Genomic DNA, 24,875 nt, shown 5'->3' with positions numbered 1-24,875 from the left:
AGGAGGATGATGACCTCCTCCTAAACCACATCAAGCTGGTTCTGGAACGGAATGGAACCGAATTGGCTATAGTTGACCCTGGGATCAAATGACTTCTGTTCCCCAAGTCGAACTTATCACTAAACTATGAATGGAGAGGCCTCATCCTGGTCTTTTTCAAGTTCCTGAACCCTTCCCAACTGCCTTTCCTGAGAGAGGATCAGTCACCTACCACACATTCAGGCCCTATTAGGAAAAAGCCCAAGTCATTGTTTTTGCTTTGGGAGCAGTTTTCACACCTTATCTCGGGAAAAACACTGACAGAGGGGGGCTGCTGGAAGGCTAATGATAATGGGATACAGAAACTCAAAATAGCCCTCGTGTGCTATGGCTCCATCTTAGCTCCATGAGTCACCCACAGATATGATATCACAGAGTCGAATAAGGTAACACTCGGGTGCACTGGTGCCAGTTCCATTTTTCTGCACTTGCTATCCTCAGAACATTTTTCTCCAAATTATTACATTTGCAGGGCTTTCAAAGATGCTTCCCCCAATGAATTCAAGCTTTAAAACGTGTTCTTTTCAGAACAAGATGTCCCTCTCAGACCCTCACCAAGTCTGATCCGGGTGCCTGGGTTGACTCACCTCCAATCAGCAAGTCATCGAAGAAGGCCACTTCCAACGACAGGTCCTACAGGAAAACGCATCAAAAGAGAGATTCTTCGGCTTCTTGTATTTGATCCTGCTGAATGGCTAGGTCTACCGGTCCCTGATCCTGGCTTCAACATCTTCTTCTAAGCCTGTCATGGCAAAGATGGAACTGCTGCCGGATTCAGCCCTGGCACCAACTACAGATAGGAACCCTCTTGCTTCCTTCCTTAAGAACCAGCCCCTGGTGCTGACCTCACACAGTTTGTAGGTCACACACAGACTGCTGGCCGTCTTCCCCTCAATCCTGGCTCTTTTTGGCACACCTTCAGGCCCCAAGAAGCCATCAGTGCCCTACCTGGACTAACACCAATGTTTCCATTGCCCTGTTTGCCCTTTTCCTGATGCTGTTCCAGTACAGGCTGATCCTCCTGTTCTGCTGAAGGCCTTGGGGATCGTTCGATTACCTACGCTAATCCCAATACCACCAGCACGGACTTTGGATCCGCTTCAAAACATAGCGCGTTTTCTCAATGCAAAGGGCATTTTGGTAAGAACATGACACAAAGCAAAAACAGTTGATAGAAGAGGAGTTGCCCTACAGGTTCTTGCCTCAATACTTTGGTAGGTTGGAGATGCTGTTTGGGTCAGAAAGTGTCCTCCTACATAGGCCAAAACCTCTGTACCACAACAATCATGGCATCAGTAAGGCAGGCAAACTTTTTCCTATCAGTGGGACTTGTGACAGGAACTAACTGGCACTGCAGAATCCCACTGGCCTGGACACCGTGCAGAGGTGGTCATGAAAGGATCTCAGGAGCCACCCACAGAGGAAATTACCTAATTTATGGCTGTGTTTCACAAGGCTGCAGAGGTTCATAAGTTACCTTTGCATGAAATGGAGAACAAATCTAACCTCATTAATTCTAGAATGCTTCTACAACCAGTAACCACCTCAGATGAACCTTTTCTCACCTATAACAAGGCATGTATATGCCCTCTTCTGGCCTCATTGAGCAAGCTAGTGTCTGCCCACGCAGAGCACTGCCTGATCACCCACCGCCATCTTCCGGCTCCCTGGGACCCAAAAGTATTGATTGCACACTGTTACACCTACTTCCAAGTTCCTATCCTGCAGTCACACAGTAGGTACCTGCGTTTCTATGTGCACCCACCATTTATTTGCCGTCCTCTTTCGGTCATCAGCCCCCCTGAGTGTCACAAAGATGATGTCAGTAGTCATGGCACATCTTCACAGATCGACGATCTCTGTATTGCCATACCTCAATGACTGGCTACTGACATCAGGATTGCCGTAACTAGTCTCTGACCACTTTTAGGGCACGATCTCCCTACTCTTCAACCTCATTTTATCAAGCTCCATCCCCAAGTCCCACCTCCAGCCCTCTATGTGTTTTCTCTTCATCGGAGCAGAGCTGGACATCATCTCCCTCAATCCCTTCCTGCCTCCCCTGTGACCCCCGAACATTCAGGCTATGAACCTGATCTTTCAGAATGGAGCTCTGCTTCCGGTCCGGACAGCCCTCTCTCTTTTGGGCCCACATGGGTGGCCCTCCTGCTGGCCCCCCATTCTCATAGGAACATGCGTTCTCTCCAGTGGTGTTTCTTCTGTTTTCAATGGGCCCAACATTGGGAAGTCTGGATGAACAGCATTTGGATTTTCCCGAACACAGCTCTGGATTTTGTAGAGTTGAACTACCTGACGTGTGTGATGCCGTTCTGTCCTCTCTTGGCGGTAGCCATGGTGGTTCCAAATGTTTTCACCTTTTGCTGGGGCAGTCATCTCAAAGCACTAGAGACCAGAGACCTACGGTAGCTTTCGGAAAAGTTGCACATTAATCTGATGCTCTTTGTTGTATCTTAATGTCTTATGCCTGTCCTACATACATCATGCATTTATTTCACTTCACTGTGTTGTATGTGCTTAGCGTAGCATCAGTACGCTGTCTGCGTTTTCCTAAACTCTGGGCGATGCACTTTGCCCTTAAGCCCTTCCTGCCTTCTATCTGTAGTCAACAAATCTAATTTCTGATGAACCATGCGATCCTTATGTGGCATGCTAACAAGCAGGGAGGCATGGGCTCAGGTTCCATGTACCTCGAAGTTCTGACGGTGTGCTCTTGCGCTCAGGATTAGGCTGCAAGAAGCATTTCATCTGAGGTGTGACTTCAATCTCCATTATGCATTTTGATTCCTCTGGTTCCAAGGACTAATTTCTCTCCTTCACAGATCACATCAACAAAACTGACTAAACACTTAATCAGACTCTTGCACATTGTAAAATAGCCCTTGTCGTAGCCTTCATCAGTGGGGCACGGAAGTACTCATTGATTGCCCAGACAGCACACTCACTGCACTTAAAGCAGTCTACTAGGCAGCTGCTTACCTGTTCACTAGAGAATTAAATAATGGTCACCCCAATTTTGAGATGCCACACTGCTGCTTCTTCCCAGCTGGTTCCAAACTTCTATCCCTGTGCAACATCTACTGTTACACCTGTACCAAGAGTTTACAAGAACTTATGGAAGAAGACAATGACATAGCATATTGTCAAATAGGGTGTTGTAGGGTGCCCTGCTCAGTGTGTGCTAGGTTGTACTTGAAACCTAGACTATACTAGCATTTCTGTGGTCAACTAGGAGTGTGTTCTGTCACCTGGCAGTGTGTTCTACAAAGACGAAGACAAAGAGTACGAAGCATGAGATAGGAAGGGTGGCAAATGCCTGCGGAGTTCTGCGCTGATTAAAGGATGTCAAACATGAGCTTCTTTTTGGTGTTTTGAGCTGAAGCCACAATTCACAAGAATATGGGTAGGCTAGCCCTATCAGTTGCCCTTTCCAAGATGGAGGCCTGTTTGAGTCTTACAGAAGGAAGATGAATACCCTGGAAGAAAGGCAACACTGTAGTTCCATTATTTTGCTTCACCATTCATCACTTTCTTGCTGCCATGTGTGTCCCTGAATTCTGTTCCTAACAGTTAGTGTCTTCCATTTACCCTCCTGCTGGATGTTTTTTTTGGCTCTTCCCTCTTTACGTGGTAACAGAATGAGATTGGTACCTTTCTGTTTACAGACCTGTTCAGCAACCGCCCTTTGACAGCTACAAAGCTGTACGCATACATACACTTAATTACCAAGCTAAATTCCTCCTGGTAGTCTGCCACTTCTGCATTACTCTCAGCAGGGACAGCTTTTATTATCAGCGAGCTGGGCCCATGCCCAAGTGACCCACCTTCAGAAGGGCTCAGTAGTAAACTGCAACAATCTCCATTCAACCTCGCTACAAAGAAAGATTTAGTAAACACTGTTGTAAAATCATTTTTTTCCTTTCTCTTGTCCTCCCTCAGTTTCACCCTACCCCTCTCATTTTCTCAACACACTGACAATTAAAGATGACAAGTGGGAGAAGGCGCCAAATTTTGTTTTGCCCAGGACGCTGTGTGACCAAAAGCCAGCTCTGACTCCGAGCATCCACCAAATTATCCTTGTAGTACCCAAATAAAGAAGGAAGCATGGAAAGAAGCAAGCCCATTTCCCCTGAAAATATCTGCCCCACCATAGAATGATACACAATTAAATGAATTTCAAGAATGAACTCAAGCTCCAGTTTCATTTCCCACCTACTTATTCCCCCACACAAAAAGAACAAGCATTTGCAATGTAATAGGTCTCGCAATTACGAGAGTTTGAGCTATTGGCATTGTAAATGACAATAGCTTAAATTATCGCAAATGCGAAACCTATTGCTGTGCAAATACTTTTTTTTGTAAGAGCGCCCCATACCACACTTTAATAGACACCGGGGACCTTTCTTTAGTAGCGGCTTGTCTAAAGAAAGGGGCATGGCTTCCATTAATGTGAAAGTGCGACATGGGGCGCTTGTAAACAAAACAAAAGTTCATAATTAGAAAAATAATGTGGCCACGTTCAGCACCGCAAATAAACCAAAGGTGCGGCCGCCACTGTGGTGTGCTGTGCTATAAAAAAAATTAAAAAGCATTAGGAGAGAGCATGTATTGCCTGCAACAGCAAGCAGGTGAAAACCATTTAACAAAATAGTGCTTGAGGCTGTAATTAAAACCTACCGAGTAACAACACATGTAAGAGTGCCAGTCCTTATGGGAAGTTACAAGATGAGACAAGGCGGTACTAAGGAGGGACTAATAAGCATGTTGACCAATGAAAAACCACAGTTTATAAAGGACAATGACACAAGCCAATGAAAAATATGGGCGGAGAGTGGGCGGAGCTTCAAGTCTACACCTGAATACAACATGCTTCGTAGAGCAGCACGTGAGCTGCACAAGCTCGACCTTAAAAGGCAACTGTTGTAAATTATATATACTTTGTGGATCCCCGAGACATTCATTGTAAATTGTAACCTTCTTGTTGCCGCTCATATAATCCCCAAACTCTGTTGTAAAGTTTGTATATTTTGCTCAAAATGTATCCATTGCAAATTGCAACAATCACGTATATTGCTGATACACCCCATATTTTGTAACCACATAATACCTATATAATTACCCCATGGGTTTTGTGAGCATCTTCCCTTTGCTCATCTAGTTTGCAGGCGGAAGCTGGTACTGGCAAGATCCAGTTAAAGTGATGTGCAGCTTTACCGACAAGCTCTTTGCTATATTGACACCCAATTAAAAAATACAAAAAATACAAATTGCTAAATCCTAACCATCTATAAAAACAGGATCTATAAAAGCAAAGGTTCTCACACTAAAAATAATCTTACCAGCAAAGGTGATTAAACCATGTTACACATGTACAAGGTTTTTTCATAGATCCCTTCCATCGGGCATAGTCTGTGACCTCTGAAAAATAGATCATAAAAAAGGAATTGCCAATCTTTCATTGAATCTTAATGACTTAAAATATGGAAACTACCTGTTGGTTCTGATTTAACAAAGCTGCCCAGCACTGTATAACATTTAAGCAGTGACACACAAGCCTAGAGAAATAGGGCCTTTTTCTGATAGGCTTTTACAGCTGAAAGACTGCAAGGTATGGTCACTTTGGGGAGGAGTCACATATCAGGGGCCCTGACACTTGACGGTCATCTGCTTTTTAGATAATCGTTTGATTTGCCAACAGGTCAGCCTGCCATTGGACTCAGCACTCTAATATAAGTAAAATAACAGTCTGTATCTTATGTTGGGATGTCATTGTCACTGAAGCTGTCCTTGTCAATGCATTATCTGTTTGGACAAGATGCTCCATGTTCATTGAGTTCTATTCGGGCATGTAACAAAGGCACAACACAAAGGAGCACACCTAGGTCCAGCACATGAGCTCCCTTAAAGTCTATGTAAAGCAATGGAGTATGCAGTTCCTTTAGAGAGTAGTGACAAAAGAGGGACGGACAGTTGCAAACCGAGAAACCAGATCGGGGGATCTGATTGCTCAGGAGCAAGAGCCCTTACACACCCAACTGGGTGTCATGCTTCATCATCGGGCAGCTCCTCATTGGGCCGGCACTGCCATGCCAAAACGGTCACTCCAGTGGGATTTTTTGCCAGAGGTCTTTTAAGATTTAGACACTGTTTGTGAAGTATGGGTGATTGGTGTGAGTTAAAAGTAACTAAAAAGGTACCCTAGCAAATTTGATATGTGGGTCCTCTTGTTATGATTAAAAGCAGTGGGTGGCTGAATGTGAACATAATGGTCCGATCCAGCTTATAGTAGAGTTGGATATAAAGAGACCTGAAATGAAAAAAGTTGAAAGGTAAAAGTACAGTTATTGAGAAGTCTAATCTGTAGTCACTATGTACATGTTTTTAGACACTTTAGTAGTACATGCATGTCACAACGAATCAACCCTCATGAGTGAGGGAGCAAAGCCGCAAGGCACTTACACAATTAGACAAACAAATATACAGGCAAGTGACACACTGGTCGACAACCCACATCTCAGAAATCAGGGATCAGAAGTAAAGACACAATGGTATCTGCGAAGCCAAGAGGGGCAATGCAACTCACCCAAATGTCGTAAGGCTTTTGCCCTATGGGATGATGACAGAGACTGGGCCAATTTTGTGGGCTAAAAACTAAAAACAGAGAAGTCAGACAAGACTGCACACAAACCAATGGTATCCAAAGTATGGAACTTGAACTAAATATTCCCGGCATCCAGCGCACACTGTGCACTTCGACCTACCCCTCTCTGCCACCTCAGAGGTAATGGGTGAGTAGAGCGGGCAGTGTTTTATGCTGGAGCATGGGCTTTAAGTGGCTGCCGGTGAGGGTTGTTAACCTCTGAGGCTGTGCAGTGAGTACTATGCGTGTCAAACACTCAGCGCCAACTTGGGTTTCTCAGTTTGCAACCAACCTTCCCCAATTTTTCACTTCTCTCTAAAGGAACTGCATACTCTATTGGTTTACCTGTAGCAAAGGCAGGCACCCCTCCCGCTTTCATTTCTTGGGCAGTCCTACTTCTCGGTGCAGAAACAATCTAAGAGGTGCTTCAAGGACAGCCTCCTCGTAAAGATACTGCAGCATGTGCTACTCTTCCATCCAAAGGAGTTTCGTAATCCCCATCCCCGGGCCAAAGTCATGCGAGATTACACTGAATGCATCCAGGAAAAGTTTGGTTCTAATGACCAGCCACCGCTGGACCCTGTGACATCTCATAGCGAGAAGTACTCTTTAGATTGTTCCATGCTCTTTGGTACATGTTCATTGTACTTGGAATTCTGACCTCATGAACTAAGCTGTCTTGCATGTCAAAAAGGAGCAGCATGACGCTTTTGAGAAACCTAGGAGGAGGGAGCACATTGTAGAGGAGTAGGCCATGAGAAGAACAGTAGCATTTCAAATATGATTGTGACCTTCTCAGCGTCTCAAATGTGTCTGATTCAAGCTCAATACATTGAATAGCCAAAATCTCGTTCATAATACAGGAGCCTGAAATCCCTGTATAAAAGCTCGTCTCTAATTTCCTTATTACGTTACTTTTGATTACGTTACTTTTGACGCCATAGTCACCTCTAATAAAGAGATGACATAACTGCTCAACTGTAATAAATTATTAAAGGGTGAGTTCTGACATAATAATGCCTCCTGGGGAGCCAGCAGCTAAGTAGAAAGGCAGTTCAAGGAGCATAATAAAAGCTGAAATTCAAACAGTGAAAACGAAACCCGGCTGTTTATTCTTTGGATCTGGTTTTGTAAATGAACATTGATCAGCAGAAGGGAGATATTTATGCAAATATGTTTTTGTTTTGCATATTTTAGGTAATTATAGGAAAGACAGGATATCTACATGTTTCTAAAATTTGACCTACACAGTTTTTTTAATCTGATTTACATTTAACTGTTTCTAATATCTTTTTGCAACAAATATCTAACTGATTTTTGGTGTGTTTAACTTTTCACAAAACATTCTGCATTTATTCTTCGTGTCTGCAAGCATCCTATCTATCTGCCTTTGGCCTTGTTTCTGATTATACATGAAACTCCTGGATGTCTTGAAATTTCATTACTATGTACTGTGGGGGGGCACGTTATCACAAGTATATGACTACTATGCAGCCTCAAAAGGGGCTTTCTTTCCATCATTCAAAGTGGAAAAGTAGATTGTATAGATCTATAAGAAAGGCTAACCATCTGAATCACTCACTTATGTGATGATTTCTTGAGTGTCTTTGCTTTATAAATGCCACATTAATGTGTGCAATCATGTGTCATGCCACAAAAATATCGGCTCTTTTAACATCTTTTGTTTTCTAGTCCCTCTTGGATAAGTCACAAAAGGTATGCTTTATAGCTGAAACTTTTGATTTTCTTCCTGTGGGATTCAAATGGCTAGTAAGTTATTTACCATTTCCCTAAAGTAAAAGAAGGGATGTACCACTTTTTCCCCTCCTACTCTGGGAAATAGTCTAATGGGTACATTTCTTTCTCATTTTACACAACTCTAGAAAATATTGCCCCATACGTTTACAATATACACAAAATATTTTATTATTTTGTAATTCTTAAATGTGTTTATTTTACTCCATTTGTTTTTATTACTTTTAAGATAAAAAATTCAAACTTCTAATGCCCATAATTATTTAACAACTGTCAGTAAACTAGTTAATTTTTTAAAATCTCTTTTACAAAATTGAATAGGTCTTACTAAACATGAGCTTGCTTGTTAAAAATTGGTGTTTTGCAGTTTTATAAAAGTTGGGTTTATGCTTTTTAAAACACTAAACAGTGTTAAACATTTTACCATAAAGCCCCATGATTTTTTAAATTCTTAAATAACTTTTATAACATTGCTGCTAATGCAAAAAAGCATTTACAAGGTCCTATGTTAATTCTAAAATTAAAATACATTTTTAAATTTAACCTGCAAATAATCTATCGCCATCAAAAGATTTGCTTTCTTTTCTTTGTACTGAATTTTATTTAAATGGAGAAATGGGAAAACATGATTTCACATTAATTATGTTGAAAAAACATCCCAGATAAAATAAACTGTAATTGTACATCAATTACCAATTGCTATACATGCTGCCATATCTGTCATCAGATATATAATTGTCTATAAGAGTTTGCTTCTGGTGTGACAATCTGTGCCTTGGATCAAGATTTTATCCCCCTATTAAGCTTAAAAACTCATTTTACAACACTTTCCCCATAATATACACTGCCACCATGTTTGTAATCAAATCTGTGTTTTGATATGTTTTCATCAGATTGTAAATACCACTAATTTGTACATTATACCATTAATATAAATATCCCACTTTAAAATAAAGATAATTGATTCATGAAAAATTAATTCCTTTACAACTCACTGACGTCTTATCTGAAAGGACCGTGTACAATAGCCATTAAATTAGCACCATTGAGTTGGCTAACCATATTCAGCGCCAAGATGCTCACTGGTGAACACGCATTTTACAAATACACATGTTCTGTTATGTTATTAACTGCAGTTACCAAATTATGTGATTAATTTATGTTGTGTTACAGGGATTATTGTGATGTAAATACCACTTCCAATAAAGAAGAAACACTGAAACAGTGGGCGTCAGCGGAAATGGAGAGAGGAGTTATCAGTGAAGAAGATCCTACCACATATATTGAGGCTATAGAGGCAAGAGTGAGCAAGGATCAAACAAACGAAGAGAGTGTACAGCAAGCAGGTAAAAAAATGTTTGGTGTTTACATTAAAATGCTTCATTGAATCACATTCTGCATAATGTCCTGCGTCACAGCCTAGTCGTGCTAAACTCGGTAAATACTACTCACAGTTCCATTGGGTTAGCTAATGATCTTTGCTGGGGATCCCATGAGTGTAAAGCCACATTTGTGAAGTGATTATACACTGATTGTATAAATCTCTGAGGGGCAGAAATGGTGTGTTTTTCAGGGCAGGTATCCCATTGAAAGTTTGGGAACAGCTGCAAATCTACTCATTCATGGGTATTCACCGACACTTTCAACACCTATTCTCACCCTCACAAGAGCTAGAGAATTACTCCTTTCAAGGGTAGGAGGACATCCTTTTTGACCGTTGAACTAAGAATGAAAAATAACCAAAATGTATGACATTGTAAAGGATGAGTTCCACATGTAGCGTTACAACATCCAAATGTGCTGCTGTAAAACATTTTCCCATGTGGGAATGTCCTCCATTCATAACTGGGAACTGCGGGCAGGAGGAGGGCCCGGAAACATGTACAGGCGATACATTTGCAGTTTTGATCTAGTCCTGTGATCCAGCGCCAATCAAGGATCGATAATCGATATCAATACACAGGCCCACACGACACTTACACTTACATAGGATTGTTCAATCCTATGTACCTTAAGCTCCCTCAGTCACTTTCCCTTACCCAGCGCTTGGACGCCTGCGGGCAGCAACCGCGCTCAATAAATACTGTTACAATTACAATTACAATTACAACTTACCCAACACACATCCGCTGAATTGACGCTGGGATGAGTTTCAAGACCAATGAACACTCAAAACCAGTTGTTCATTATACAGACTCGTATCTCACTCTAAATACATAACTGAGCCTGCATATCAACTTCTTTCCTCTGGTCGATGGACCTAAAGTTGAGAAGTTTATGGTAATAATAATAACTATCTATCGATCTATCTGTCTACCCTTATTACTAAATAACCACAAATTCGATAAAAAGTTATAAAGTTTATCACCAAATAATGCAGTAAATAAGAGCTTGACATGTACAGATTCACAAGGCAAATAATGCATTAATCACAGAGAGAGAGAAACATTTATCAAAATGCAAACAGTGTCAAACTCATATCAAATGAACAAAAATAATTTATATGAAGGAGTGGATAGGCGTAGGGACAAATGTTTCAGAGACAAAATACATTTTCAAATAATTATGCAAAGTTTAGACTCATTAGCTATTACTAACCTAAAGAAATAGTGAAATACCACCCCCCTGGCCATGGAGATAGTAGGAGGTCCCCTGAGATAGTTTCAGGGAACAAAGATTACAGGATACTGATGCAGGACAGGAACGGGAAACAGGTAGGCCTCAGCATAACGATGGACAGCGACGATCACCCTCTAAGCTTCTCTCCAAACCGTGCGCTAACCACACCCCCTAGGGCGACCCAATTATATCCTAAAACCTACATGTCCAACCCACAGAAGTTGAAACTTTTACAGTAACTCGATCACTCATTGGCTGATTCGGGGGGTGTTCCATCTCACCCTCATAGTCATCACAATCATATTTTCCTTTGCAACTCATAAGTTACACTCCATTAGCCATGTCTGATGACTTCATATTTCCTTTATAAAGTAACATGTTTCAAAATTACTACACATCTATTGTTCATTGCAGTCGCTTTCTGCGGAAGACGTTCATACATTCTCTTCCTTCTCAGGGCCATCCTTCCGTTACTTGGCAGCTTGTGAAGGTTATTTGCTTCAGTCACCGCGAATTCTCTCTCAAAGCTCGATTTTCGATTTATTAAATGTATTACTCATTTTAATGTTTCTCTATAATGAATGGAACACAGACATTATTAATTCCACGAAATGCATTTCTCACTGTTTACCACCCACCATTGTACTATCCTATGTCAAGTCCCTAGCAAAAGCATTAATGTGCAAAAGCAGCATTATTTTATTTTACTTTAGAAGCAGAACGCAATATGCAGCCTAGACTGACATGCATTAGTCTCATATTATTGCACACATGCGCAAAGCATTGCCCCGTATACTTGTGTTTGTGCGCAATAGTTTCATAGTGAATCAATTCGAGCAGGTTTTATTTTCTCAAAACCCTGCTCCATTACCTGCATGCTAAGCAATGTACCCCCTTCTACTGTGTTACACATTGGCTTCCACATGACACATGGCCTCACAGAGGGCCTTCTGATGTCTTACCCTCACTTTCTGTCACCCCAGCATAGGTTTAAGATTCCTCCACTAAGTTTTGGGTGGGGGTTTAAATATGCCCTCCGTTGCTCATTTATTTCATGGGCAGTGCAATACGGGTTTTGCAGTGTCTCTCTCTGCGTTGTGCATTTCCCTACTGCAGCCTTGCATTAGTAGGTAAGAACTGTTGTAGGGAAATAGGAAGTGCCAAGCACAGATTTTAGCACATCCCTATGTGAAGGAGGAATGCACAGAAACCTGCACAAGCAACTCCTGTTGGCACATCTCTGAGCTCAAAAAGTCCATGTCTGCAGGTGCCCTTGTGCAAGCTTATTTGAACTCCAGTAGCATGTTTACACTTGCTGAAATTCTCTGGGGAATTAGTGAATGTGCAAAATACATGTCTTTCTCGACTTGCACAAATGTAGAGTCGGAAAAAGTTTTTTGTTATATCGCTCAGTCTGTATTGTCACTTCCTTTCTGGAATCAGTATGAAAGTTACTTCAGTGAGTAGTCTACATATAGTATACTGGTTTGTAATATATATGAAAGCTACACAGCAAGAACAAGCTGGCCAGCACAAATGGAGCAAGCTGAGTAAAAATTTGGGGTGGGCAGAACTTGCATAATTTTCTCTAGCGTAATTACTCATGATTACCACAAAATGACTTGTAATTAAAGCAAAGTACAGCATTTAGCACTATTTTTACAGTGTAAAATACACCCTCACATGCAAAATTGGCCCGAGGATGAATTTTGCAATTCGAAGCAAGCACTAAATGCTACAGGAGACAAACAGCAGCAGCCAGCAGCCACTCCCTCCCTCTTAGTTCGTTGTTCCTGTGCTACCGCTGTAGGTTTTGTGCCCCCAATTACTCTTAATTACTCAAGATGGCACAACCACACAATTTAGCATAAATAAAAATTTGCCCAGGGCTACTAAAAGTGTGCTTACTTTTACATTCCTGATTTAAAATGGAACGAAACTTGACATGTCACAAGGTAAAAAAAATAACAAGACTGTACTACAATTTTGTGTTATTTTCCTTATATAAATGTTCATGACCATCTTATTTTAGTATTCATGCTTTCACATGAGTCACATTTTTACCATTTACAACCAGTGCACAGCATATGTCTTGCTGACATCGGTTTTCAAGTAATCAATGACTGTAACATGAGGTCTGCATTGAAAACATAATAACATCAGTGAGCCACTCAGTAAGCTATCTCAAGAAATGCCTTAATGATTGTGCTTTGTGTACTAGCACCCTTTAGTTCTAGAAGCGTCAGCACCTAACAATGAAAACAATAGGCAATGATTTAACATTTAAAAGACGTGAAAGTAATTCCTGAGCCATGACAGCTGCATTCCTCACTCTATTAGCCAATTGAAAAGCAGTTCTAGAGCCTACCCTCATCACCAGGCACTTCTTGTACATTGTACGCAATATGAACTCCATCTCATTAAAAAACTCGCTTCTGGTATTCTCCCAGTCACAATAAACTGGATATGTCATTCTTTCAACGCTCGGATGTGGAGAGTGGAGCTATATTTACCAAAAACATGGAAACATAAGTGTGTCATTGTGGTTTTTGCTCCAGTCTGTTCAAAATTGCAATGTTTCCTGATGGCCTAAGAGGGGACATGAGAAGGGTCAGCAGTGCAGTGCTGCATTGCTAGAATTCTAATGAGCTTCCGTAACCCAGGCTCATGCTCAGCTAAACAATAATAATAGTTCACACAGTGGGGAAACTGTGCACTGCTGGCCACTGTTCTATCACCATGGATTAGTAAAACTGCAGGAGGAGTTTGCGGAGTTCCGCTATGTGGATCTCCATGAAGTGCAAAGAAGCCGCACTACGCGGAGCTCCGCAAGCAGCAGAGTGCATTAGATAAATGCTGTTCGCTGTGATTTTCAGTGCCAGGTGTTTGTCCACACAGTGCAATCATGGCGAATGGCACCATGCACAACGCAAGCGGGCGCAAACGGGCGCTGCTTCCTTTATGCCACTCGAGTAGAATTTTACTCGAGTGGCAGCTTTCGCAACACCAACAGCCGGTTTCTCATGCGAGTGGTCGCGAGCATACACAACCACTCTCAATGAGAAATCCAACCGCCCGCATTGAGAAATCTTGCCAGGAGGCTGATTTTCCATGCTCGCTCTCTCCAACTTGAGGTTGACGATCACGAACGAGGAAAAATCTTGCCGGGAGGTGGATTTTCCTCACTCACGCTCTCCAACTTGATGTTGACGAGCACAAGCGAGTGTAACGCGGAATGTGGCAAACTCCGCAAGCGGAGCGGAGTTCACCATGAAGACTTAGTGTAAATCTCTTTTGTGAATGATGCATACATTATATGTGTGTGTGTATGTTTCCCATTCCCCAGATCTAATCACAGGCTGAAGTACCTGACATGGGTTTATCTGATGTTGTCACACATACATACATTACACCCAAGGGTTTTACTTGCTACTTTACACTATTGGCCATTCCCACAGGCGTCAAAGGAGTGGTCACTTCAATCTTATGTAACTTAGGTGAATTTATAATTTAGTGGGAGGTCACAAACCTTTTGTAAATCATTTCCCACGCTTCACAGACAATGTAATGTACATCAGAAGGATCAGGTGACACTGGCTGTTTTGGTGCATCAGTAACTGGAGGTTTCAAAGGTGGTGCAAGGAGAAACAAACTACAGGAAATATTCAAAACTATAATAAGTAAAGGTTTTTAATATAATAGAAATATTTCAAGTCTAAGGATACAATCCATAGGGTTTGATAAACAGTCTTGAATTTATAAATATCATTTGCTGCACAATTTTTCCTCAAACTTGGTAAATATACGAGTATGTGCGTTGGAAAGGTTTGTAAACATTATGAGCAGTGATGGCATAAATGAATGTATGACATAAGTAATTACCCTGTTTGTGAATCAGGCTGCGAAGGAGACTGGGTCAACAGTCCACTAACACCTTACTGCTCATTTGTAGCAGAGTATGGCCTGACCGGAATCAAGCTCAAGATCTCACTCTGATCCTTCTGGCCAATCAGCTCAACTGCTCTGATCTCATGGACAGCACACACCAGCCAATCAGTGATTCAAAACAACATAATCCAAGTCCGATACGCAGCCCATGGTAATACAAGTAAAGTAGAGACACAAGTTCAAACAAATCCGAATCTGGAAGACATTCCTACCAGATCTGAAATGTTTTGTATTAAACAAGCGTGCAGCTCATACATTATGCATTATGTATTTATTTGTGCTATAGACTACACTATTAACTAGGGCTTTACATAAGACCGTACAGTAGGGACTAATGGGGTGATCTGCTGTGAGAGCAGGCATCCTCCAGTTCAATAGATGCAGCTGTCCCAAGATCTTTAGAAACAGCCCCCAGGTCTCTAAAGATCAATGCAGGGCACCTGCAAACGTGAGAGAGCCCCCTACAACAGGAGTCCTTTCATGGGGCCTAATAATCCTTTCATGGCCTTGCCTCGTCTCTGTCCTCTACATCCAAACTGCCTTCCAGATCTCTCTCTCTCTCTCTCTCTCTCCCTTTTTCTCCCTCTCTCTCTCTCCTTCCCGTGCCTCTATTCTCTGCCAGGCATGCTCCTGTGTGTCTCTCGCTCTTCCCCACTGAGACGCTGGTCTTTTTGACAATTCCCTACAAGTTAAGGAAACTGCCCCCCTGAAAAAGCCTTCGGTGGACTGGAAGGATAGCCTCCTCTAGAAACCCTTGCAAATCGTTTATGTCAGTGGGTTCCTCTCTCTCCCACGCTGGCAGCGAGCACTGTCTGGGAAGCCTGCTCATGAGAGTTGAAAAGGTGAGCCTCGTGGATAGGATTGCAGAGTTCCTGGATGGGCAATCATCCCTGTCTGGGTCATGTCGCACTGTCTTAGGTTTCACGCGTCTAGACTGCAATGCAACACCAGGAATCCGCGAGGAAATGAATCGCCAAGTGAGGATTCTGGCATAGCTTGTATGCTGATCGGTTGCAACAAAGAAACTTGTAATGCCTTCATCATTTTAGTTTAATCCTCTTTATTTCTTTTAAAAATGCCTCGATTAAAGGGAGTATTTAAAGGTTTACAAAATTACAACAAGCATTGCCAATATCAATTGGTGTGGATTAGAACAGAAAGTGCCTCTTCAGCCATTGGTGAGTTTAGGCACTCCCAATGTCTTCATAAGTACACCCTGACTCTCATCCTTGCACCCATTAATTCATTCATCTACCCATTAATTTATTTTTGCATTCACCCACTTACTCATCAACAATAGAGCACAAAAAAGCCCAACAATACGCAATATCAATCACACATGCTGCAGAAATTGAATACTTATATCATAAAATAAAAATTACAATTAACCATAGCAGCGGACTGCCATATTGCAACGATGCTCTGCATCGTGTATCATTTTGTTAAACTTCCAACATGGATGCCACCTTTAGACGCCTCATGTTGGCTATCTGAGAACGATAAACAATTGTTCACGAAGGACAATCCCATTCTAAGATGTCCACATAGTTTAGAAGCAGTGGCCATGTGTGGTGCGACTCATTGCAGAGGAATTGAGCAGCATGCAGTGGGCCGAACTATCGTGGAAGCTGCAGTACACTCTAAAAAAATAATAAAATAGAAAATGAACGGAGACATTTAAGCAGAGAAAAAGAAAAACTAAAGGAATGGCCCACAAGCCATTTTAAGACAGAGCTTCACATGTCATCGCAAAATTCCATCACTCGCAGGACAACTGAGCCATTGACTGAAGTGGGCTGACTCCTTGCTGTATGCTGTTATGGACTGAAGCAGAGTGAGAATGACACTCAAATAGTCCAAAGGTAGAAGAGGGTTGATCCAAAACCCCTGAATGTATGTTTATGTTTAGATTTATATTGATGTGTTCTTAATACAAGAGCCTGTCTGGGTTGTGTCGTGCTGTCTTAGGTTTCATGTGTCTATACTGCAATGGAGTTTCTCAGTTCCTCCCAAAAGGGTATCTCATGGGCTATCTCAGTGCAAATCTTCCATCCCCCTGTTTTAAAGGGAGTAATAAACACCAAAACCCTTGCATACTGAGGTAAGTAGTGAGCTTCCATATAACAAAATACCAGTCTATGGGCTTTAATGCGGTGTAATAACAATTTGTTGTTAACGTCTATTAGTTTTAACCTACACTTTTCATGATAAATAAGTCAGGTCTACTGCCTTTTTCATCTTTTTTTGTAACTGATCAGATATATGGCATCTGACATAACTTTTCCCAAAGAACCAAGCAAGCCTCTATCATTTAAAACTAGCTTTTCTCCATAACCAAATCCTGCTAGCTATAGTCAGCCTAATCTTTCTCACAAGACAACGATCTGACAGACAGTAGGGAAATTATAAATATGTACAAAATTACAGTAGGAAACAATATACAACCCCTTTTATGAGGGCCTAACATAGATTGTTACAGTGCACATTTTTCTACCCCAAGGGTTTTGCAAAGACAGTGGTTACATTAATTTTTTTATTTCATTTTAACTAATCCGTCATCTATTGACTTCCCCCGCCTACCCTGCAGTAGCCCTAACACTCTTACCTGTGCCGGCTGCCACTGGATCTGACCTTTCTTTTACCAAAATATCTGTCTATGGTCTTTTACACAGTGTAGTACCAATCCACCCATAAAGGCCTTTTGGCATTTACATATATCTTGGACAATAAATTAGTCAGGCTAATGTCTTTGGCATAAAGTTTCATAATATCAGATGAGACATAAGGCAACATACATAACGTTTTTCCCTATGAATCAATCAAGCATTTTGCCTTCGTCATTGACGTGTCACCAAAGCCTGCTCAGGCTTAATGCATTGTGCATTAGGTGGGAGCTATCAGGCACAGAGTTCTAAAATTGCAAATAGGTACAGCATTGTTGTTGGCAAAGCAATTTGCAACCTATCTCAAAAAGGCCTCAGAAGGATTTTAGCTCTTCAAATATTCACCCCAAGGATTTGTCAGAGTGGGCAAACAACATCAAAACCCTTGCCTAGTACAGTAATCTGTGACATTCCTATGAGGTACTCGTGCTCCCCAAGGCGCAGGCAAATGCGCATCGGTGGACGTTCTGCTTACTGTGTAGCAAAATATCTGTCTATAGGTTTTAACACAAATGTAATGACAACCCAGTATTAAAAGCTTATTCTTTTTACATATACTTCTCACAATAAATGAGTAAGGAGTATTGCATTTGTCACAACTTTTCATAATAATAAACAGCTCAGATCAATGGCAACAAATATAACTTGCCCAGTTAACCATCTCTTGTCTATAGCCTTTTTCATTGGCTTATCACCATAACCAACTCAGGCCTACTGTATGTTCGAATCAGGCATGCATTAATAACACTGAAAATATATACACAATTACAGCTGGCAAAACAGAAGGCAACCACTTTGAAGAGGGTTAAGGACTATCACAGTGAAAATCTTTCTCCCCAAAGGGTTTGCCAGTGGGGATTGCCAACTAAAACCCCTTAACTACTACAGTAACCTGTGCGATTTGATGTAACAAAATATCTGTCTATAATCTTTAACACAGTGTAATAACAATCAACGCTTGAAGACCTATTGCCTTTATCAAATAATTTTCACAATGAATAGGACAGGCCTTTTGCCTTTAGCATAACGTTTAATAGTAAACAGATCAGACCTCTAGCATCGAATATAACTATCCCCTGTTGAACCAATGAGGTCTAAAGCATTTATTTTTGTTTTTTCTCCATACACAATTCAAGCTTACTGTATTAAACATAACCTTTCCCCAAATCCACCATCAGGCATAATGTCATAAAGTCACAAATATATTCTAAATAACAGTAGGCAAACAAAATATAACCCTTCAAAAGGGCCAAACAAGGACTGCCACAGTGCCAAACCTCTATCCAGAGTTTGATAAAGTGAGTAACCAACGCTCAAACACTTTCCTACGCTGATAATCTGTGAGATACCATGTAAACAAATAGCTATTAACAGACTTTAACACAGTGTACTAAAAATCCACTCTTAAATGCCTATTGGGTTTACCATATTTTTTCACAATAAGTATGCCAAGCCTACTGCCTTTGTCATAACTTTGAATAATAATGGAATCAGGCCTGTAGCCTAATTGTTGAATCAACACAATAACCATCTAAGTCCTGCTGTATTGAGCTCAAGCCTTCCCGCAGGGCAAAAAGAGCAATACAAGCACACATTTCTTAGTGGAAGCACATAATGCCTGTCCAATCAATTGTTGTATTCATGGTAAACAAGTGGTGTGGGTAGAGCCAAAGCCCCCCAGTAGTACTTGTTAAAGCTCTTTTTCTGTTAATTACATAAGGTCAGGTCAGAATCGCTGACGAACTAGACCTAAACATGTATAGGCGTGTGCCATAAATCAGCTACTAACAGGTATTCAGTGAAATTCAGACTAAGCCTGAATGCCTCTGCCTGAATGTTCTTATATTCACAAATTAAAAGTTGAACAGTTAGGGATAGTATTTTTTTAATCAGCAGAGTGGTTCTAACGTGAGAGAGGTTTGATGCCTTTTTATGGCTACCATGGTGTCATTGTTCCACAGTGCTTAATCCTGGTAGTTGGCATGGCCTCTCTTTCTCATTCTTTCAGAAGAGGAAAGTAAGGAACATCACATACACCAATTTTCGCTCCTCTTACCCACCCATTTTTCTCCATTCTCCTCCTGATCACCATAGTGCTTTGTAGTGTCCTATTCCCTAACTGTCCTCCCCTCCCCATTCTTTCCTCGCCTGTTCTCTCTTGCTCATAGCGGTACTTTGAAGAAGTGTAAGAGAGAAGTTAGCTTTACAGAAGCAGAACCATGATGAAGGAAAATAGCTGAAGGCACTGCCCTGAAAACAAGACCATAGAAGTTTCCTGTGTAGGAAGAAAGCACGTCAACTCCTTACGGTCGAGTGCAGTCCTATGGCCTTGAGAGTTCGCTATCGACTGGGAGTCAGAGCGTGAGAATCCACATGTATGTTAGCAGAGTATATCGTGTGGGTCAGACCATGCAAACTCACAGATTTGAGGATAAAATCCTGACTTTAGAATTAGTCTTTGATGGTGCAACACATCTGCTGAGCATGGGTCAGACCCTGAGGATTCACTGATAAGTAAATGGCATCGCAAATTAGGGGACAGGCAGAAAAACACTGAGAAAGTTACCAAATATGGGAGCAGCATCACCTATCCTGAACCTGTGGATAATACCCCAAGGATTCACATATTTGGAGCTAGAACAGCGAACCCTGAGATGGGGTAAAACACTGATCATTCAGATGCCTAGATACAATACAGCTAATCCTTAGACTGGAGTCAAACTCTGGCAACTAATCGGGGGTTGTTATCATGCTATAGGCAAATCCAAAATCAGGCTCCAACTTCCAAGTAAATGAGTAGGGAATGGGTTTAGAAGGATGATGGAGTAGTGGCAGTGCGGTGGGAGCATATGCAAGCTAGAAGAGAAATCCACAAACTGTCCAACTGGGTCAAGACTGCTTAAACATGGATTATTGGCATGGGCGTCTCTTTAAATCTGTGTCTTCTCAACACAGCAATACATCACTGATAGCTAAAAAAAACAACTTTGTTTTGAATTCATGAGTCTCAGCCTTGGTCCAGATAGGGGGATGGAAGTGAACAATTGTGTATGATTTCATCCTACATTTGTCATGTGATTTCCCTACGAAATATCTAATTTCATGCATTATTCCAATTGCACTGTCATTGCAACTTTATATTTTTGGGATACTTGGATCCCCATTTCTCTACAGCAACCCTTTACAGTATTTTACCTCCACTTTACCCTAATTGCACACATGCTCCCAGTCAGTCTAGATACCCTTTGCTCAACACTGACCCATGGAAACTAGGGCATTTCTCTCAATAAGATATCTTCTGCAGTCCTCTTTTAGCAGTTGTTGTCTAAAGAAATAGCCGTCAAGACCACAAAGATAGAGACATCTGTTCCTGCTTCACTAATGAGCCACGATACCAGTCTTGAAAATGTTGGGGAAGACATCAGACCAAAGGATTTCCAGATAGATACCAGGAGTCGTTGAATCCCTGGAGGCCTGGCCTCTTCAGTTATATCCCTTAAGGCACCTGACTACGCATAACTTTGGATATCCAGGAAGACAGCCAGATAGGAGACAATTCTCATATTGTATTTTGTTCTCCTAGATACTGTAAAGGTTACTCCATCTATAGTATGCAATGTGGCTTTAATATTTGAACCTTTGACACTTGCCTGCAAGAAATAAGACACGATAATATGTCCACTTTGGCTAGAAGTTCCCTTCCTGAGAGCAACGTTTTATCCTGCCAAGACATGAGGTGGCTTAGAACCAAATTTGCTACCGAAAGATTAAAATATTTTGCTTCTGGGTGTAAAGTTAAAATGAATGTCCTTTAACAGACTACAGACTAAAGGATGTTTGCCTATCAGAACCCCATTGATATGTGCTGCCTAAATAGCAGATCGAAAGACCTATATTGTTCTGTTGGAGAGTTTTTTCTCTGATAGCTCGGAGAGGCAAATCAAATTGTTTCTAACCTTAGTCTCCACAGGATCAAAATTCCATCTCATACGGCAATGGGATTATCTTTCCCAAGCCGATATGTAATGTTTAACAATTTTCTCTGCCAAAGGCTTGCTGATGTAATCTGAAGTCTAGTGCAAAAGTCTTGGGACTTTCCAGGGTCTAGTGTAATCTTTTAGACCATCTGGTGAAGTGATACTTCCAGGACCTACTGGTGTAAGTTGCCCTGATTGTCCCACAGAATGTTCAGATGATGGGAAGGATGAGAGAGTCCTACGAAACTTCCAGAAGAACTGGAAATCAAACTTGTGATCTCCGATACAGTGTTACTAGGACCACATCTACCCTCTGTTTCCATACCTGCAGAGACAATTTAGTGAGTACTGAAAGTGGTAGAAAAGAGCCTCCCTCCTATCCTGGGTGAAGGCATCCGTAGCTTTAGCTATTGGCTCCTGGCCTTAATAAAAAGTAAGGGGTCTGAGTCACAAGTGTTGAATGGACATTCCTAAGAATTCTATTTGAAAACCCCTGATAGCCTGTGGGACTCAGAAATCCTGTGTTATCCCCTGCCGCCTGTGGAGGAATAAGCCCAAGCTTTTGGGTGGGAAAACGTTGTAATCTTTACTTTAAACTCTTCCTGGAGCATTGATAAAATAACAATTTTGAGCTGTAAGTTATAAAGGGCTGGACTAAATAAATTGGTGCAATACTAGATTATTCCTAACCTACACCTAGAAAAAAGAATATTCTCCACACACTTACAAGATGCCCACTTTCATGTTCCTTTCTGGGTCTGCCATTGTCAGTTACTTGTCAAATGCCAATGGGCTCGACCTTGAGTCTTACCCTTTTTAGGTTGAGCATCAGCACACATGCGCTGGTTGCAAGACCTGTTGTACTTACTATGCTGAGTGCAATTTCAGTGCAATCCCGCCTGCTGTTTTCCATAGGTTCACTCTTGAGTCGGTCCCGTTTGCTGGCTCCTCATTGCTTGGCTCTCCCGAGACATCACTTCCGTTTTCATCTCAGGGAGCACCGGCCAACTACAGTTTCATTACGCTGTAGTGACTACTTTGTTTATTTTCGGCACATCGCATTTACTGCACCCCAACGCTGTTTCAATGGCCATTGCCTATTCACCCACTCCACAAATTAGAGCCCCAAAACTTCTGGACCCCGATGCTGTTTCACTGGCCATTGCCTATTCACTCAATCCACAAATTAGAGCCCCAAAACCCACAGGCACACCTAAGATACCAAGCGCAAATGCAACCAGCAAAACTGTCATTTACATACCCCATAAACCTGCGTGGCCATATGTCACAAGAACCAATGTGCAGCTGCTACTGCAAATCTGATGGCCATCTTGAATAGTTGCCATTTCGTTTAAAACAAAACAGTAGAAACAAAATATTTACACTATAAAATCGTAGAGAAAACGACAATGCACGCTGTATTTTGGGAAAAAAATGTATGTACAAAACAGATGCATCTTCTTACAGTAAGCAGTGAAAACAAATTATTATGTAACCATTAGTATACGAAGTAATCAAAGAATAGAAGACTCTTTCGTATAATTTAAGAATTTACTTCGGGCAGTGCTTTTTTCAATTGAACATTTTACGGTGACATTACAAAGCAGACGCTAATTTAAGGGGGCCGCCATAGTTCCGTAAAGGTCAGTATAGTTAAGTACATTTTGTCCTTCTTCACTGTTCTTGCTTATAGAACTACAGCAACAAATACCAAGACGCCCAAGTGACGTCCTGATACCAAGATCCCGCTGTTAACTAGGTGGAATCAACCTGTTGCAGATAGCGAGAGGCGGAACCCATCAAGTTTGCACATTTGCAGGCAGCGTCAAATTGCTGGGATGGGTAAGCTAAAGTCTGTGCTTAGCCATCAGGACTATGAGGAGGACCACGGTGGTTTGACCGAAGTAAGCTCTATAGCAGTATTATTAACACCAGACTGGCTGGGAACATGATATGAGGTACTCGTGCTCCCCAAGGCTCAGGCAAATGAGCATCATTGTGCCTATCTTGAAGAAGCAAAACTTTGTGCAGGTGAGGCCTGCTTTGGTATACTTGCAATTGCTTGACTCCCCTGTGGTATGTTTTGGGGTAGCAAGCTTCATTACAGGTGCCATCAGGCGCAGAAACAGAGTTTGATCCTATTAGTAATGATCCCCAGGCCTTCGGAGTACCGTTTTTTACTTATGATACTTGGAATGTGATGTAGAAATGTTTTTAGTGAACTGTAATTAATTAGATTTACTTATTGGACATACTTTTAATGTGTATTGCGCCAATGTTTTGTTTTTCTTGTGAAATTCTTTTGTACCTACCCGTACCATGAATTATTGTACCGTGCTTTGATGGTTTTAAAATATTAACCGAATAAAGCAAATCTTTGACTTTGACTTTGACTGGCATCAGCGGACGTTCTGCTTATTGTGTAAGTAACATTGTATAGTATCACACGCCCCCTCCTACATTACCCATAACAAGCTGCAGCGCAGCATGGGTAGCTGGACATATTTATTACACATTCACTGTCACTCTTTGTCATTGATCCTGGACCCCGATCAGCACCGAAGACACCGTCCGCACGATGAACTCCATCCACACCGGATCTCCTACCGACCCCTGCCCTCACCACGTCTTCAACAAGGCCGACGCTGTCATCGCACCCCACCTGCGGGACATCATCAACACCTCCTTCGACACCGCTACCTTCCCGGAGAGCTGGAAGCACGCCGAACTCAGCGCTCTACTAAAGAAGCCATCAGCCGACCCCACCGACCTCAAGAACTACCGCCCCATCTCGCTGCTCCTGTTTCCTGCAAAAGTCATCGAGAAGACCGTCAACAAGCAGCTGGCCGCCTTCCTCGAGACGAACGGATCCCTCGACCTATCGCAGTCTGGCTTCCGGGCCAACCACAGCACCGAGACCGCCCTGATCGCAGCCACCGATGACATCCGAGCTCTGCTTGACAACGGAGAAACAGCGGCCCTCATCCTCCTAGACCTCTCCGCGGCCTTCGACACTGTCTGCCACCGTACACTAGTGCAGCGACTCAGCAACGTCGGAATCCAGGAGAAAGCACTGGAGTGGATCATCTCCTTCCTCGCCGGAAGGACACAGAGAGTCCGCCTCCCCCCGTTCAGATCTGAAGCCACCGAAGTCATCTGCGGCGTTCCTCAAGGCTCCTCGCTCAGTCCAACCCTCTTCAACGTGTACATGAGCCC

The 24,875-nt window shown here is 42.0% G+C and overlaps 1 protein-coding gene across 1 annotated transcript in view; it reads left to right on the top strand.

The window, feature by feature from the left end:
* LOC146810311 (cilia- and flagella-associated protein 337-like) overlaps positions 1–24,875 on the top strand; it is a 1,036,625-nt gene that overhangs the window by 897,806 nt on the left and 113,944 nt on the right. The window contains exon 19 of the mRNA XM_085614420.1: positions 9,626–9,798. Coding sequence (XP_085470546.1) covers positions 9,626–9,798 — 173 coding nt within the window. The remainder of the gene's footprint in view (positions 1–9,625; positions 9,799–24,875) is intronic.

The sequence above is a fragment of the Triturus cristatus genome, chromosome 7 (assembly GCF_964204655.1).
Source record: "Triturus cristatus chromosome 7, aTriCri1.1, whole genome shotgun sequence".
Lineage (NCBI taxonomy): Eukaryota > Metazoa > Chordata > Amphibia > Caudata > Salamandridae > Triturus > Triturus cristatus.
The sequence above is the reverse complement of the archived record's forward strand: the minus strand, read 5'-3'. Positions and strand labels throughout refer to the sequence as shown.